This window comes from Rhinopithecus bieti, unplaced genomic scaffold (assembly GCF_001698545.2).
Source record: "Rhinopithecus bieti isolate Rb0 unplaced genomic scaffold, ASM169854v2 scaffold_10181, whole genome shotgun sequence".
NCBI classification, from domain to species: Eukaryota; Metazoa; Chordata; class Mammalia; order Primates; family Cercopithecidae; genus Rhinopithecus; species Rhinopithecus bieti.
Genome location: NW_016806624.1, coordinates 1,760,479 through 1,776,597, shown reverse-complemented (window position 1 = coordinate 1,776,597; position 16,119 = coordinate 1,760,479). Strand labels below are relative to the sequence as shown.

The window sequence follows — 16,119 nt, the reverse complement described above, 5'->3', positions numbered from 1 at the left end:
GATTATGCCTTCATTTTTAGACAGCCTTTTCTTTCCTATCCATCCAGTTTCAGACTGGAGGCAAAGAGATGCACAAAAGAAGAGCAAGCCACCCTTGCACTGCTGAGTTGCACCGTGGGCTGCAGACAAGGGCCAGGTCTCCTGGCCCTCAGCCCGCTATTCTTTCCACTGCTTTAGCACCCCTCCTGTCCTACATTCTAGGTCACTGGCAGTGCTGTAGGGAGCTTCATTAATTATGATAGTCTCGCTGTGTCAAATGGATTACAAATGGAACCACCTGTGGGGAGCCTGCAAGGTTACTGACAGAGGCTTAAAGGAGATTGGAAAGTGAAGGACAAGCATCTTCTAAATGCATGCTGTTACCAAACAAAACAAATCAGCAGAAATAAATTAAGCCTGAAAGACAGTTTCACCTCTTCCAAAATTCTGATTTAGTGAATGCTGTAGGAGGTGTCGGTATATTCATTCTTGCATAGAATTCGGTCGTTGATGCCATGCACGAGAATCAGTCTGGAAGTAGGTAAGTCAGGAATTGACCTGGGCTAGAATGAGTCCCCTCCTGTGAACAATACTACTCCAGACTAACGTGGGCCTAGAGATAGTTCTCCCAAACTCATGGCATCCTCCTCCAATCAGGACCCCCACATCCAGAACCGAACCTGGCTGTGTGAGGCAGAAGAGTTCTCAGATATCTGGCTGAAGAACACTGGGCAGTTATGCCACCATCTAGCGTAGAGATGACCTTTTAGGTCCTTCCCCCAAGAGCCTCGTAAAGACTTTCTATGTTTCTAGCTGCTGTCTGAAAGTTATTCTGGGCAGTTTTACCAGTAGCCCCATATCCTTTGCAATTTCTGCAATCTCTTGTCCAAGATTCAGTGTGACATATGTAAACCAATCTGATTTCTTAATGCATTACTCTATTACATTGAGCTATGTCTACTCACTATCTACTGAAGGAAGAACAGACCTCTCACCCCAGCAGCCTTTGTCCCCATCGTCATCCAACATATAATGGTCACCAATGATGTGTCAAATTCTGTGCTAGGTGCTGAGGATGTCTCTCCTCCACTAAAACCTGTCCCTTTCAACAGGCAAAACTTGGATGGGAATCACCTAGGAAACTTTTCCAAATGCCATATGCCTCCTCTCGCACAGATTCTGGTAGAGCCTTCAGGGTTGGGCTGAAAACAACTATTACATATGCAGATAGACAGACAGACACACACACACACACACACACACACAATTGGAAAGACACAGAAATTAGTGCTCACAATATAATAATGCTGTAACAGTTAGACATGGGTTGCTACAAGGTATATTAGATTCTCACCTAGCCCAGGCTTGAATTCAAAATGGGGGATTATTAGAGATTGCTTTTTAGAAGGTGTCTGTGCTGAGAATTTTTAGGATGAGTAGCACTTAGCCAAAGAAATAGAAAAAACATAGTCTAGGCCGAAGATTCTGGATGTGTGAAGGCATATGGGGAGATGAAAGAGGAGGGGATTTTGATAACTACAAGGACTTAAGTAGTTGGGAAAGTCTCTAGACAAGAGGCTTAAGAGAGAGACAAGAGCTGTATCATTAAGGCCCCCTTAGGCCATGTTAAGAGGTTTGGAACCACTGGAAGGATTCCATGAGGAGGCAGGTATGGTCATCCAGGTGAGAAATGCTTAAGATCTCACCTAAAGTCAGGAGGTTGGAAAGGAGGACAGGGACAATTGGATGTGGTGCATAAGGAGAAGCAGAATCAAGGAAGAAACCCAAGTTCAGACTTGGAAAATGAAGTAAATGACAATGTTGGTCACCAAGTTAGAGCAGAGGAGCAGTAGTAAAGCCAGAGAACAACAACTTTTGGACATGGGGGGAACCTCTGGAGCAGTGCTCAGTGAGACACGTGATCTGAGAGGACTGAAACACAGATCTGAGCATCATCAGCGTAGTGGGAATTGAAGCCCTACCAATAGTGTGCACCGACAAGAGTCCTGGAATACCAAAAGGGAAGGTTTGAGAGGAAACAAGATCAGTCTACAAAGGGGACTGAGAGGAAAATTACAAGAGCATGATTAAATAAATCAAAGAAGGTTGCAAAGAAGGAATGGCCAGTGAATATGTAATTGGAAGTGTCCACAGGATTTAATGACAAGGTGGTCACTTGTGGTGTTGGCACAAGCAGCTTTCTTGGAATTTTGGGCATGGAAGCCTGGCTAAGGAGGAGGGGAAGTGAATGGCAGATGATGAGCTGGGGCAGCCAGGGTCAATTCATTAAGACTTTATTACAGAGCGGTGGGAAGATGGGATTGGATGCAGATGATGTGCCAAGAGCTGCAGCAATTGTTTATAGAAGCAATGGGAATGTGAAGGAATGCAGAAGCCTGGAGCAGTCAGAAAAGACTGCAGGAAAAAAAAATGTTTAAGCTAATCTTTGAAGGAGGGCTTGCCAATTGTCTAAGGAGGGAGGACTTTTCTGAAACGAGAGGTGGCAAGTGCAAAGGCAGCAGGCAAAAGAAAGTTACAAGCATCGTTAGGGAATTCTAAGTAGCTCTGTTTTGGACTGTCTCCTCCTTCATAAGCCCTTCATTCCAGCCAGACTGGACTGTTCACTCTCTTTTAGGGCATTTTTCACGAAGCCTCATTGTTACTCAAGGAAAGGTCCTTGAGGCCAGGGACTATCTTTCTATTAGGACCCATCTTGGTATTATCCTCAGTACCCAATGTAGAGCCTTGAACTTAGCAGGCTTTCTGTTAATCCAGTGGTTCTCAAAGTGTGCTCTTATGAACAGCAGCAATATCTGGGAACTTGTAAGAAATGCTGATTCTCTGGCCCCACCCCAGAGCTACTGACTGAGAAACTCTGGAGTTGGAGTCAGCAATTTGTGCTTTAACAAGCCCTAAGATGATGCTGATGCAGCTAATGTTTGAGAACCACTGGCTTAGCTGAGGGTCTCTCTCTTTTTTTCCCTGGAATAGAAATTTGTAACTGCAGTGTAGTAGAAGCATTTCTCATCACCTATATAAGAAATCTTTTATTAGCAAAATAAATTTGAGCAATAGAGAAGTGGTTTGGGGGAATTGCAGTGTCCCTGGCTTCAGCAGCATTCAAGAACTAAACATTGAGGCTGGGCATGGTAGCTCATTCCTATAATCCCAGCACTTTGGGAGGCTGAGGTGGGAGTATTGCTTGAGGCCAAGAGTTTGAGACCAGTCTGGGCAACATAATGAAACCCTGTCTCTCCAAAAATAAATAAAAATTTTTAATAAATCTAAAATAATTAAACATTGAATGACTGAGGTTTGAACTTAATGGTGGCCAAATTTCCTACTCTCCCTCTTTTTTTTTCACTTTCTCCTATGCTTTACTTACTCTGCTTCCCTTTCCACCTTTCATTTTCACATTTAAAACTGTCTTAGGTTATAGTTTTCTGAGAGTGAGTACTTTGGAGAAAAAATGCTATAAAAGTCTTAATTATAAGCCACATCTAAATAAAATTTGCAATAAAATCAAAGATTTTCCAACAAGTTCAAGTGCATTATTCCAGAAAATTTAGAATGACTGGGGAAACATTCCTTTTTGCTTACATTCTTGCAGCCCTCCTGTTTATTCAGTGATTCTCAAAGGGTGGTTTTAGGACTAGCAGCAATGTCTGGGAACTTGTGAGAAATGCTGATTCTCTGGCCCCACCCCAGAGCTACTGAGATAGGCCTTCAGAGACAGGATTTCAATCAATGTGGAGAGACACATTTCCTTGGAGCTGAATTCACTTCAAACCATCCCAGGAATACTTACTGCTTGGTAAATTTCAGCATTTACTGCAGGTGTCAGCTCCCCATGGTGTAGAAAGCTGCTCTGAATTTCTGCCAATAATTTTTTAGCTATTCTATTACCTCAGCCTTAGGTGATGATCAGACAAGCGCTAAGCAAGGCAAAGGTCTCACAAATGTGCAGCAAAGATGACCCAAACCAGCAGTTGTCCTTAATAGGCAGCCTCCCCTTTGCTTAATGTCTGAGCACTTTCTCATCAATCCTAACAATTTATTCCCTTGTGAGAGACAGCTATAGTACACATACATATATATGTATATGTGTGTATGTATGTGTACATAATATGTGTATATTTGCTATATATATGTATATCTTGATATAGATAGATAGATGATAGATAGATAGATAGATAGATAGATAGATAGATAGATAGATAGATAGATGATAGATAGACGGCTGAGTGAGAAGAATTTCAATAGCACAAAAAGCTGTGCTATTGAAAGGTTTTTGGGGTTTTTTAATCCATTATAGTGAATGCATCACAGATGTAAGTATCAATCTTGATACAAATTTCATAATATCTGTGCATATTACCTACTTGCTTTTAATATATACAAAAACAAGACAGTGGAACTAAATATATGACCACAACATACACGTACACATTTTCCTTTGTAAATACAGCATTGTGGTAGACATTTCCTCATGTAAGAGGAGCAAAACACGTCAGAGTTGCATACTGTAACATATAAAGACCATTTCAGTCCCTCCCCAAATTGGGTAAGTATTTGGGGAAAGGGAAGGAGATACCAGAATTTAGAAAACAGATCTTCCAACTCTTAAATAAACAGCACTATGAAGATCTTTCTTCACATAAATATCTTTATACTTTTGGTGACTCTGTTTTAGAGAAGCATTGAATTCCAGGTGAATTTGAGTTTCAGAAAGTGGAGTTAGAGTCCAAAGAGGTACTGAAAGGTAAAATTCTTTACCCCTCAGAATTTGCTATGTCTTTGCCATATCCAACTAGGTTAAGTACCTTGATCAATTCATGGTTAAAGAAGTAAGAGTCCTAAAAATGATGAGAAAATTAGTTATTTCTTTCTGCTCCAAATATTTCATGGTTTATCTCTGAGATGTTCTCCTGAAAACTGAGGCTAATGTTTAGTATCTAACATTGTTTTCAGTTTCTTAACTATTTGGGAGAAAGTTAACTTTAAAAGAAAGATATCCTCTTTTTAACTCTCATAATGTTGACATTCAGATTACAGTAAATTATTTTTCACTATGGAAAGGACAATTTAGTCCTGTTTTTCTCCATGTTAACAGAATATGAGCTTTAAGAGAGGATTTTAATCTCTGGAGACTGGGAGGGTGGACTATGTTTGATTCATTTGATATGCCCAGCGGGGGCGCCTGTTTTCTTCTCTGGCTTGGACTTGCTACTCTAGCTCTATCTAAATATATAACGTAGTGCAACATTCCAAGGAACACTGTCAACCTTGGTGGGTGATACTAATTTACAAATAAGTGTGACACATTAGAGCCTTTGGGAAGGAGAGGAGAAGCCCAGGCACTCAGATGACACTTTATGTAAGAGGACTGGAAAGCCAGGATCTATTTTTGCTCTCAACAGTTTCCTGAGCATTGTAAACCAAAAAGTATCTGAGACAAGTCTCAGTCAATTTAGAGATTTAATTTGCCAAGAAATAGTACATGCCTATGACACAGCCTCAAGAGATCCTCAGAACATGTGCCCAAGGTGGTCAGCCTACAACTTGGTTTTATAGGTTTAAGAAGACATAAGACATTAATCGATACACATAAGATGGATATCAGTTTGGTCTGGAAACGCAGGACAGCTGGAAGCAGGGCTTCTAAGTCATAGGCAGATTCAAAGATTTTCTGATTGGCAGTTGCTTGAGTTATTATCTGAAGACCTGGAATCAATAGAAAGAAATGTCTCAGTTATTATGATATGGGGTTGTGGAGAACAAGGTTTTATCATGTAGATGAAGCCTCCAGGTAGCAGGTTTCAGTGAAAATAGATTATAAATGTTTCTTATCAGAACAAAAGAGTCTGTTCTATCAGTCTTAAGGTCTCTGTGTTGATGTTAACTCTAGTCAGCTTTGTTTGAATTCCAAAAGGGAGGATGATATAATGAAGAATGTTCAACTGCCTCTTCCCAACATGGCCTGAACTAGTTTTTCAAGTTAACTTTGGAATGCAGTTGGCTGAGAGGAGGGGTCCATTCAGGTGGTTGTGGGGCTTACAATTTTATTTTGGTTTACAGCACCTGGGCTCAGTAATCAGGAAAAACAAGCCCCCTTCTATGAATCAGTTCGATTGAGGTGGGGCACATTTTCACTTTAGCTCTCTCTTCATCTAACTTCTGCTTCTGTGCCCTTTGCCAAGCTTCCATCCCCTTTAAGGTTAGGACAGGGAAAGGAGGGAACTCCTTAGCCCCACTCTGGAAGGAAAGTGCAACTAGCCTTGGCAGAGCTTAGGTACATATCAGTCACCAACGTCAATCAACCATTTTGTTGTTCTTAGCTCCAGTCTGAACATGTCCTAGCACTGCCCTAGTTGGAAAATTCTAGATTATCCCCTCATAGTCCTTTGCCTCTGGGACCCACCTTGGGCAGTTCTGCTTCAACAGGGTATTTCTACCCACCTTCTCTTTTGGTTTGCACTTTTTTAAAAAACGCAACTCTTTAAACCAGATTAGGTTTACTGGTTTATTTCTTCCTCTACTTGTCATCATCCTAAAACTTTCAAACCAAAACTTATTAATTCAACAGCTGGCAGTCTTCTCTGAATGCCCTTGTGTACAGAAATCTACAGAAAGTGCTGAGAAAAGACTCAATAGGAAATAGTTGAAACATGAAAAGACATGAAGTTGATGAATGAAGGCATGATAATGATCCAATGGAAAGGAAAATAATAATAGCTATTTTAACTAAATGCTTTCTCTATGCTAGACAGTCAGCTACTCATCATAGCTAAATCTTTTTCATAGATTATTTCATGTAATCTTCACCTGGGCTAAGTTTTATTAAACTCTATTTTACAGACAGCTTAGCAAGCTTCAGTTACGTGTTCAAAGTCACAGAACTGGCAAATACCCGAGGCAGGTTTAGAAAAGAAGTCAACCTTACTCATAAGCATGGGTTCTTTCAAATAAGGTGTATACATTTCCCAGCTGAAAGACTGCCTCTAAGTAGTTTCAATTCAATTTTAAGCAGTGGTTCTCAGCCTTGAACTATTTTACCTCCCCCCCCCCACCAAGGAACATTTGGTCATAGTTGGGGATATTTTTGGTTGTCACAAATTGTCATACAGTGCTACTGGCATCTGATGAAGTGAGGGATGCTACTAACCATCCCACAGTGCTCAGGACAGTACCCCACAACCAAGAATTACCTGGTCCAAAATGCCAACAGTGCTGAGGTTGAGAAATCCTGATTAGGAAGATGGTGGATTTTTAAAGCCACTTCCTAAAAAGCAGGTTGTTGTGTCTACACCTCACTCATGTGCACATTATGTCCCATCACAGATGACAGCAGCCTTCTGAATCTAACTCCCTACCCCCTGGTGAGAAGACGGAAGAGAAGGTTCTTTGGGCTGTGTTGTCTCGTCTCAAGCTAGGTGGCTCCTCCTGGAAACCCACTGAGAACATCTGAAAAAAAAAATCACAAAACCTGAGGACCTCCAGACAGCGGAACCACACAGTTACTGGTTTTTGACTATGTTTTCTATGCTTCCTTATTACTTTTATCTGCCTCCCCTTGCCCTTTTAAATGATTTTACACTTGAAAGCAGCTGCCGTCGAGAAAAAAAAGAACAGATTCAAAAGCAAGCTGTTTTTAAAAGGAAATTTTAAAGCTGACATTGTGCATGTCTGCTCCAAACCATGCCATGACAGATGCAAGAATTATGATTTTTAAATTATTTAAAGATTTTTTTAAATGTATTCTACAGAGGAAAAATATTTCACATATAATAGTATATCTATAGCTCTTGCTGATCTCATGTTACAATGTATCATATATGAAAGAAGTCTTTAAACATAGAAATCTATTTAAAACTGAAAACTGTGTTCAAAATCCAATCTATCAATATCATTAGAAATAATATTATAAGCAAACATATACCACCTCACCTATTGCTTTCTCGGCACTCATTTACATTTAGTCTTCCATTCTGTCGGCATTTAAGAGCTTCAACATGAAAGTATCTTAATTTATAATGCAAGAAAAACCACATACGAAAAGTACTAAAATTTTGTAAATACACAATAATCCTAATACCTTCGTACAAATGCATATGGACAACTAATTTCCTTTTGATCCAATGATTTTTTTTTTTAGCTTCTTGGAGAATGAAGTAATCCAGTTAGGAAATGGCGTAGTAACATATACAATTACCCTCAAATGTAAAATCAAATATTATTACATTTTGTTCTAATTGAAATCTGAAGCATGGTGTCTGCACATCAGCATAGTGTTAAATCTTATAGGGCATGCTGGAATTAGCTCAGATCATAAAAATATTTAACATTTTACATTGTTAATAAAGTTTTTTAGTTAAGCTAAGCTTGTCTCATTTTAGATGACTATGCAGATAAGACTTTTCCAATGTGTAGTTGGTGTCTTGTCTTACGCTTAGACTCTTGAAAGCAGGACACATTAAGCAATACTATATTTTAGAAAGGAGGAAGCCACATGCTTTGTTTTTCTGCTCACAGCTTTGTTGTGATCTTCCTTCACTAAACTTGTAACATGGTACAAATTTTGTTATACCGTCCCCTGTTCTTCCTTTGGCCCATTTCCCAGACAGAATTTCCCATGGGCTGAGAGATCAAGTCTTTGCATTTCTTTTCTTGTTTTCCATAGTCTGAAAAACCTTCAAGTCAGACAGGAGGCACCAGTGTCTAGTACAATAGGAGGATGAGCTAGATGTCGATAAGTGGTTTATTAAAGACACAACTTTAATCCCAACCCTGTTCTTTCCCAATACTTATGTGCACAGGCGTTTATATGTATACCAATATTTTTACCTAAAAACTAAATATATTAAGGCCTTTCGCTTTAGTGAATGTGAAGAGAGGTACAGATGAACTACTGTAATAACTGTATTAGGTTGAATTATATGAAATTTCCTATATTTGACTGTTTTGACCTACAAAATGGCAATTTCATATAGTTCACCCTAATATCCAATGTGGAAATTATACTTGGAATTGTCTTCTAGCTCTTTTGATTGAAAGTGAAAGAATTAAAGGGTTGGAAGAGAACGTTATACAGGTCTCTATTTAGATCATACCAGCTGGTTTTTGGCCTTATTCTTTGAATCTAGAGTCGTGTTCCAATGAACCAGTAATTAATGCATAGTTATAGGTATACCTGGCTTCAAACAAGAAGTAGCCACGGAAAGCTATACGAGAAAATCACAATTTTCTGAATCAAATATTTGTAAAACAATTCAGCTATTTAAAGACTCTTAGGGTGAATACTCCCTGGGAAAACAAGCAACCCAGACTTACCTGGTCTGCAAACCTTGATTTAAGCTTAATATCCCTTCCTGAATGTAATTCATTTTCACCCCCTAAGGTCATTTCACTTAAGATCCATTGTTTTTGAAAAGTTGAAGTAGCTCGGTTTGGCAGCTCTCAGCACCTGCCTATCCCCTCTCCTATACTTCAACTATATTGAACTCTAGCTTCAGTCTAGTTCCTACTAATCCATGCAAAGTTATTAACTGATAAGCCCAATCTTGTTGTTCAGCACGTTCTTCTAAATGCCTGACCTGAATAACTTCTGCTTGGTTAACTTGTGTTCATTCTCGCCTTAGTCTCAGTGCGAAAGTAACACTTACCTTCTGTGCAATTGTCCTTTGTACAACTGAAGACTGTTAATAAATTCAGGTCTCACCTCCATGTCTAAAAAGACTGTAGTAGCTATTCATGGAGATGGGAATTTGTCTAATTACCTAGCCAGACTTTGCATATTTAAGGTAATATATTCAACTACCGTATATTTTATTCATAGTGCCTGTTTTCCAGCCTTTGATCAGTTTTGTAGTTCCCGCAGATAAACTCCAAGATCTAAAGACCCTCTTTCAGTAACATATCCTAAAATTAAGTTTAGTGCTCAAAATCCTGGTAACCTACACTGGCCCATGGTCACAGTAGGTAATTCACTGTCTCCCATTAGACAGGCCAATGCATCCCTTAGGAGCTGCCCCCCTCTCCTCTCACCTACCAAAGGATTTTCTCAGGTGTGGTTCCAAGCGATAAAGTTCTACTGTCTTGGCGTCCTGCTGGTAATTTGCTTTCAGATTAGCAATAACACTGAGCCGATCTTTAGGGTTAAGAAGAGAACATTGAACTCATTTTGTCACACATACCCACTTGCTTGAAACAGAAAAGGATGTAAACTTTTGTGGCATACATTCACCCATTTTCCCACCATATCTTTAATATCCTGTGTTGATTTTTTTTTCAGATTACAAAGACAATACATGTTCTTTGTGGAAAATCTGAAAAATACTACCAAATAGAAAATAAAAATCACCTGAATTCCACCACGAGCACATTGTTTAAAACCACATTTCTGGGTTTTAAATCAGTCAGTGGCTGGGCCCAAAGGCACTTTTGGGTAAGATAAGAAATGCCCACAAAACCAAGGTGTCACTTAAAAACACAAAACAAAACAAAAACAGCAACAACAACAACAAAAATTCTGTCCACTAATGTTTTGCACGCATCTAGGAGCAGATTCACTGCAAACCGCTGGTTATGCCATTACTCAGGGGTACAAAGAGTGCTTTAGAAGTAGCATAGTCCTGATGCCTCCTCTAATGAATTAAAGCTCTTGGGGGAAATTCTAAAATTGCCAGACCATTTTGTTCCTCTGCGCTTCTACGAAACCAGCTGGGATACTGAGTGTTTGGCAATACTGCCACCTACTGAAAGCTACGCTTCAGAGTGAGGGGAAATAAAGACAGAGAATGTAAAAGCATCTACTTCGTTTTAAACAGCAAACAAATGGACCAGATTAACAATGATCCCATCTGGAATTTAAAACTCTGAAAGTGTCAACATTGAAAGGATTATGGATATCATCCAGCCAAACTTCCCACCTTACCCACACATACCCAAGCAATGTCTATCATTTCTTTGTCTTAGGAATGTCACCAAATACAAAATGCTCAACTTTCAGGTAACCATAGGTAGGGTGAGAAAAAGCTGTGATACTATTGGCCTCAGGATAAATTATTACAATTAAATATATAGACCATAATAGACCTAAGAATATAAAAGAATTGAGTATATTATAAAAATGACATTTCAGATCAATCAGAAAAGTTTGGATTATTAATTTATATTGGGATAACTGGTTTTAGCCATTTCTTGAGAGAAATATTAGATCTATACCTCATAATTTTTATCAAAATAAATTCCAGATGAAATAAAAGTTGACATATTCAAGCACATAAATAAACATACAACAAGACTAGCAGGCAACATGAGTGGATATTTATATAATTTGAGTGTGAAAGAAGTCTTTCTTTGAGTGACACTAAAGGAAAAAAACAGAAAGAAAGGATGAATGGAATTTGACTTATTAAAACTGCTAAACTCCTATATAGTGAAAAATAACAAACCAAATTGAGAAAACAATATATGCAACAAAAAATATAGATCTCAAATACATATTAAAAGCTTAGACATCACTACTTTGGGGACATTTCCATGATCAACAACTCCCTTCTCAACCAAATGTTTCCATTTCATTCTTTCCTTATTGAATGTTTTCATTATTGCTTGTTTAATTGCCTGTTTACCCCTATTAAATTGGAAGTATAAGAAGGCAGCAACCATGTCTATTTTGCTTATTGTTGCATCCATAACACATAACACAGTGCCAGACACAAAGCAAATGCTGAAAACATACTTACTGAATGAGTGAATAATGAATGAATGAATGAATGAATGAATGAATGAATGAATGTTATTTTCTCATTCAAGGAGAATCAAACTTTCCACCAGAAAATTAGACCAAGAACACAAACTGGCAATGCACAATAAACTAAAATAACCTACTAATAATAAATATGAAAGTGTTAAACTGTTTTAATACACTAGTAATAAAAAATGCAAGTTAATATTATATACTCCTTTTTATATGTCAGAAAGGCAAAGGGTATAAAGAATTAAAGTTCCCAGGGACAAAAAGGAAGTATAGAAATAAACATTATCTTACAGAGTCAACAGGAATGTAAATTGATTCCACCTTTCTGAAAAAATATTTTGGTAATGTATTTTTCCTGCATGCCTAGTAATTCCACTTTAGGGAAATTCTCCTTTAAATGGGTCAGAAAATAAAATGAGCTAAGATGCATTTATTCATTATTCAAAAAGTATATGCAAGAAAGGATGTTTATAGCAGCATTATTTGGATAAGTAGAAAAATGTAAATAAGCCTACTTTATAGGGTTGGTTAAATATGGTACATCCTTTCAATGGAATACTGCGTACCAATTAAGAATAAGCACCATATGTGTATTTATTGAAATGTACAAGATATATTGTTAGATGAAAAAGGAAGTTATAGAGGAATATTTATAGTACGATCCCTTTTTAAAAATATATGCATGCATGTGTGCATTAAAGAGTCTGAAAGGATACTTGCCAAAGTGTAACAGCATTTATCTCTGGGAGGTGAGATTTGGAGCAATTATATTTATTTTCTTTTTGCATATCTGTAACTTCTAATTTTCCACAATGAGCATGTAGTATCTGTATAATTTTCAGGGAATAAACAATGATGTTCACAATATATATTAAATGAAAACACATGTTATAAAACAGTATGTATAGTATGACACAATATTTGTAAAAAAGAAAATTATATATAAATATATCTATGTATGTATATATATGCATAAGAAAGCTAGGAGGACATAAACTAAAATGTTAATAGTAGTTATGGGTAGTGGGATTATGGGTGATTATTTTTTCTTTTGCTTTTCTGTGTTTTCTAATTTTCTACAATGAACATGTATTACTTGTGTAATAAAACTAATAATAAAAGTTTTAAAAAATGAATATGTGAAAGGGACATTTTTGACTCACTAATTGTCTTCATCCTCTTCCCCACCCTATTTCCATCCCCTCCTTGGCTTATTCTTTGTCAAAATATGGGCAGTGGGGATATGGAGAGGAAACAACAGGGCACCAGAGCTTTTGAGAATGGAAGAGACAGAGAGGCACAAAGAGGGATGAGAAGGAAAGAGAGAGGAAGGAAGCAAGGGTCTGGAAAAGAAGGTAAGAGAGAAAGAAAGAAACTGCTAAGTGAAGTCAGTGGAGGAAGGAGTAAAACAGGTTTAGAAACTTTTTCACTAACAAGAGCAATGTCTTTAAATTTAGCTCAGGGTTTCTGATAGCTACAGCAAGAAAAAGAAATACACTAAGTTATTTTGTTTTCGAATGAAAGGAGACACACACACAAACACATGCACCCCTACATTCCTGGAGAGATATCTAGAAATGAAATTCTGACAGGAATGTATCCCAAGAATGTTTTCAAGGGGCAAACTGTTGTGGTCCAGCTGGGTGCCAAGGGCTGTACAGTACAGCTTGGAGTTCATAGACTTTTGTTTGAATCTCAGATGTGCTGCAACCAAGTACATGCCTGTGGCTAGCAGTTCCAGCATCCATTCTCTCCTTTTTTTCTTTAGTAATAGAGAACCCAAAGACACCACTAGTCACCTAAAGTAAAGACTCCCATTTCCCAGGCTCCTCTGGATGTGAGTGTGGCTGTATAACTGATTTTGGCCAAAAGTATATGAGTGAAAGTGTGCAATTTCCAAGTAACATTCATTAAATAAAAGGCGTGCATTTTCGTGATCTTCTTTTCTTCCCTCTGCGATAAGAACATGAGCATGGGAACTGAAGCAACCATGCTGGATCCAGACATGGACACCAACTGAGGATGGCAGAAGTTCCCTATGTCGACCTAAAATAATCAAGATCTAACGTAAAGAGAGTTTCTTCAAGCCCAAGTGGGAAGATGGACCACCCAGAAACACCATCTCCAAAGGAATAGAGTTGGTGTTCGAAAGTAAGGAAGCTAAGATTTCATTTCTGTAGGCAGAGACAGAGGAGATTTTAGCAGAATTACATTATTCATACAAGGTTGGCACATATAGCAATTTGCTTATAGGCAGTGTTTCTTTCTGGGAAGGGTACACTTAACACATTCTTACAGATGGTATAATAACCATGGGTTTTCTGTCGTCTGATCTAGGCAAACCAGGACAACAAAGGAAAAATTAATCTATTACAAGAGTCATTAATTAAGAAGGCAGAAGGTTTTGTTCCTGATGTTTAATTCTCTCTAGCCATTGAACTGAACTAGAAAAATAAGAAAGTGAGTTAATCTATAATCTAAGAACAGAGATTGTAACAACATTTGACTCAGATCACAGTCATGTCTCTCTCGAGGCTTAAAGTGTTTGGTGTTTAATTCTCTCTAGCCAATGAACTAAACAAGAAAAATAAGAAAGCTAGCTAATCTATAATCTAAGAGCAGAAATTGTAACCATATTTGACTCAGATCACAGTCATATCTCTCTCAAAGCTAAAAGTGTTTGGGGGATTCCAATAGCTCTTAAATTTTATTTATTTTCATATCTAGCAGCCCTGGGTCACCTACCTCCATCCTATTACCCACTAAAATAAATAAATAAAATAATGTCTATCTTGTTTAAGGCATTATGAGGTGAATCTTTGTACAGAAGAGCCTGTTCACTAAATTAATTTCCATATGCCTCAGTTTCCTCATAGTAAAATGTGGATAATAATACCAATATCATAAGAGGTTCAACCAAATAAGTGTTTCATTACTTGCTTAGAACTAAAGCTCTTTTACGGAGAAAAATCAAACAAACAAAACATTGCATGATACCATATTGGAGAACATTGGGGAAAGGAAAATCTTTTAAATAGTGTTTTAAATCAAATGTTAATTGATTTCCACATGGAAAAAAACGTAAACTTGACTGCTGCCTCATAACTTACACGAAAATTAATTCCAAATTGATTACTGATATAAAGTTAAAAGGTAAACAGTACAGAATATAGAAGAATTGTGAAATAGTTCCCAACAGGACACAAACTACTTTGGAAAACGGTTTAACATTATCTATTATCTAGAACATTTGTGTGCCCTCTGATCTAATAATTTCACTCCTAGATAGAAACCCAATAAAAATATATGTGTGTGTATTCAGACAGGTAAAAGAATATTCATAGCAACATTATTTGCAGCAGCCAAAAACCGTAACCAATTCAAAGATCCATCAATAGAAGCATGGAATGAGCAAACTGTGGTATATTCATGCAATTGAATGCTATAGAGCAGTAAAAACAAATAAATGGACTACATTACAGCTACTTACAACCATATGCAAGAATGTAACCATAAGAGTGATGAGTGGACAAAAGCTAAGTGCGAAAGAATGCATATGCTACAGCAGCCAACATTTACAGCAGCTGAGAGATGATGTTATGGCCCCATGACACAAACCTGGGCAAGCACCACAGTATTTATGACAGTTCACCCCTTGCATTGCTCAGATTCACTTGTTCTCACATTAAATTTGCTCCATTCAGATATAGTTTCTTCTGAATTCTGTTGTCACAATTCCTGGAGCCATAAATTAAAAAAGGGATAGTGGGACAAGCCACAGCCCCCACTTATGCATTTGGTCCCAAGACTGTATAGCTGATTCTCATCATCTCCCTACTCTACCAACCATTCCAGAACCCTTCATTCTAGGCTGACCCTTCTGGGTTGCCCAGTAGAATGGCTAGACCCTCACCAAGGGGTATGAGGTTCTGAGGGTTACCATGCCCTTATTGGACTGTGTTTGCTGTTCTTTTCGACTTACAGTTAAACCTTGATATGAGAATACCAAGAGATGATCCATCAGGTCACCTGAGTGCCAAATATTTACCTGCATCATGATTACTTTGCAGTAGCTCTCTCATGCCATGATTAGGGCAAGCTACCCCTGTCTGTATGATAACTCTTTTATTTGCCTTCAAGTTAACTGGCATAAGGAATCTAAAGTGACTTGGTAACAGCTGTAGCTTAAAGTTTAGTGGGACTCATTTTCTCCCCTCTAGGACCCAGTATCTCTAGACCCACAGACTCTAAAGTTGTAGAAATGGGAAGCATTCAGGGGATTACTGAGGCCACTCCTACTTTCAGCCCTTGATTTTGGGGCCTATGTATTCTATCTGTTGGAGACACAACCATATAGCGACCATTGGTTTAAGAAGAAT

General features: G+C 38.0%; 1 protein-coding gene across 1 annotated transcript in view; it reads left to right on the top strand.

The window, feature by feature from the left end:
• The window catches only part of RGS7BP (regulator of G protein signaling 7 binding protein), a 101,749-nt gene extending 94,144 nt beyond the window's left edge, over positions 1 to 7,605 (top strand). The window contains 1 exon segment of the mRNA XM_017877121.1: positions 7,321 to 7,605. Coding sequence (XP_017732610.1) covers positions 7,321 to 7,412 — 92 coding nt within the window. The 3' untranslated portion in view covers positions 7,413 to 7,605.
• Positions 7,606 to 16,119: the final 8,514 nt, after the last annotated feature.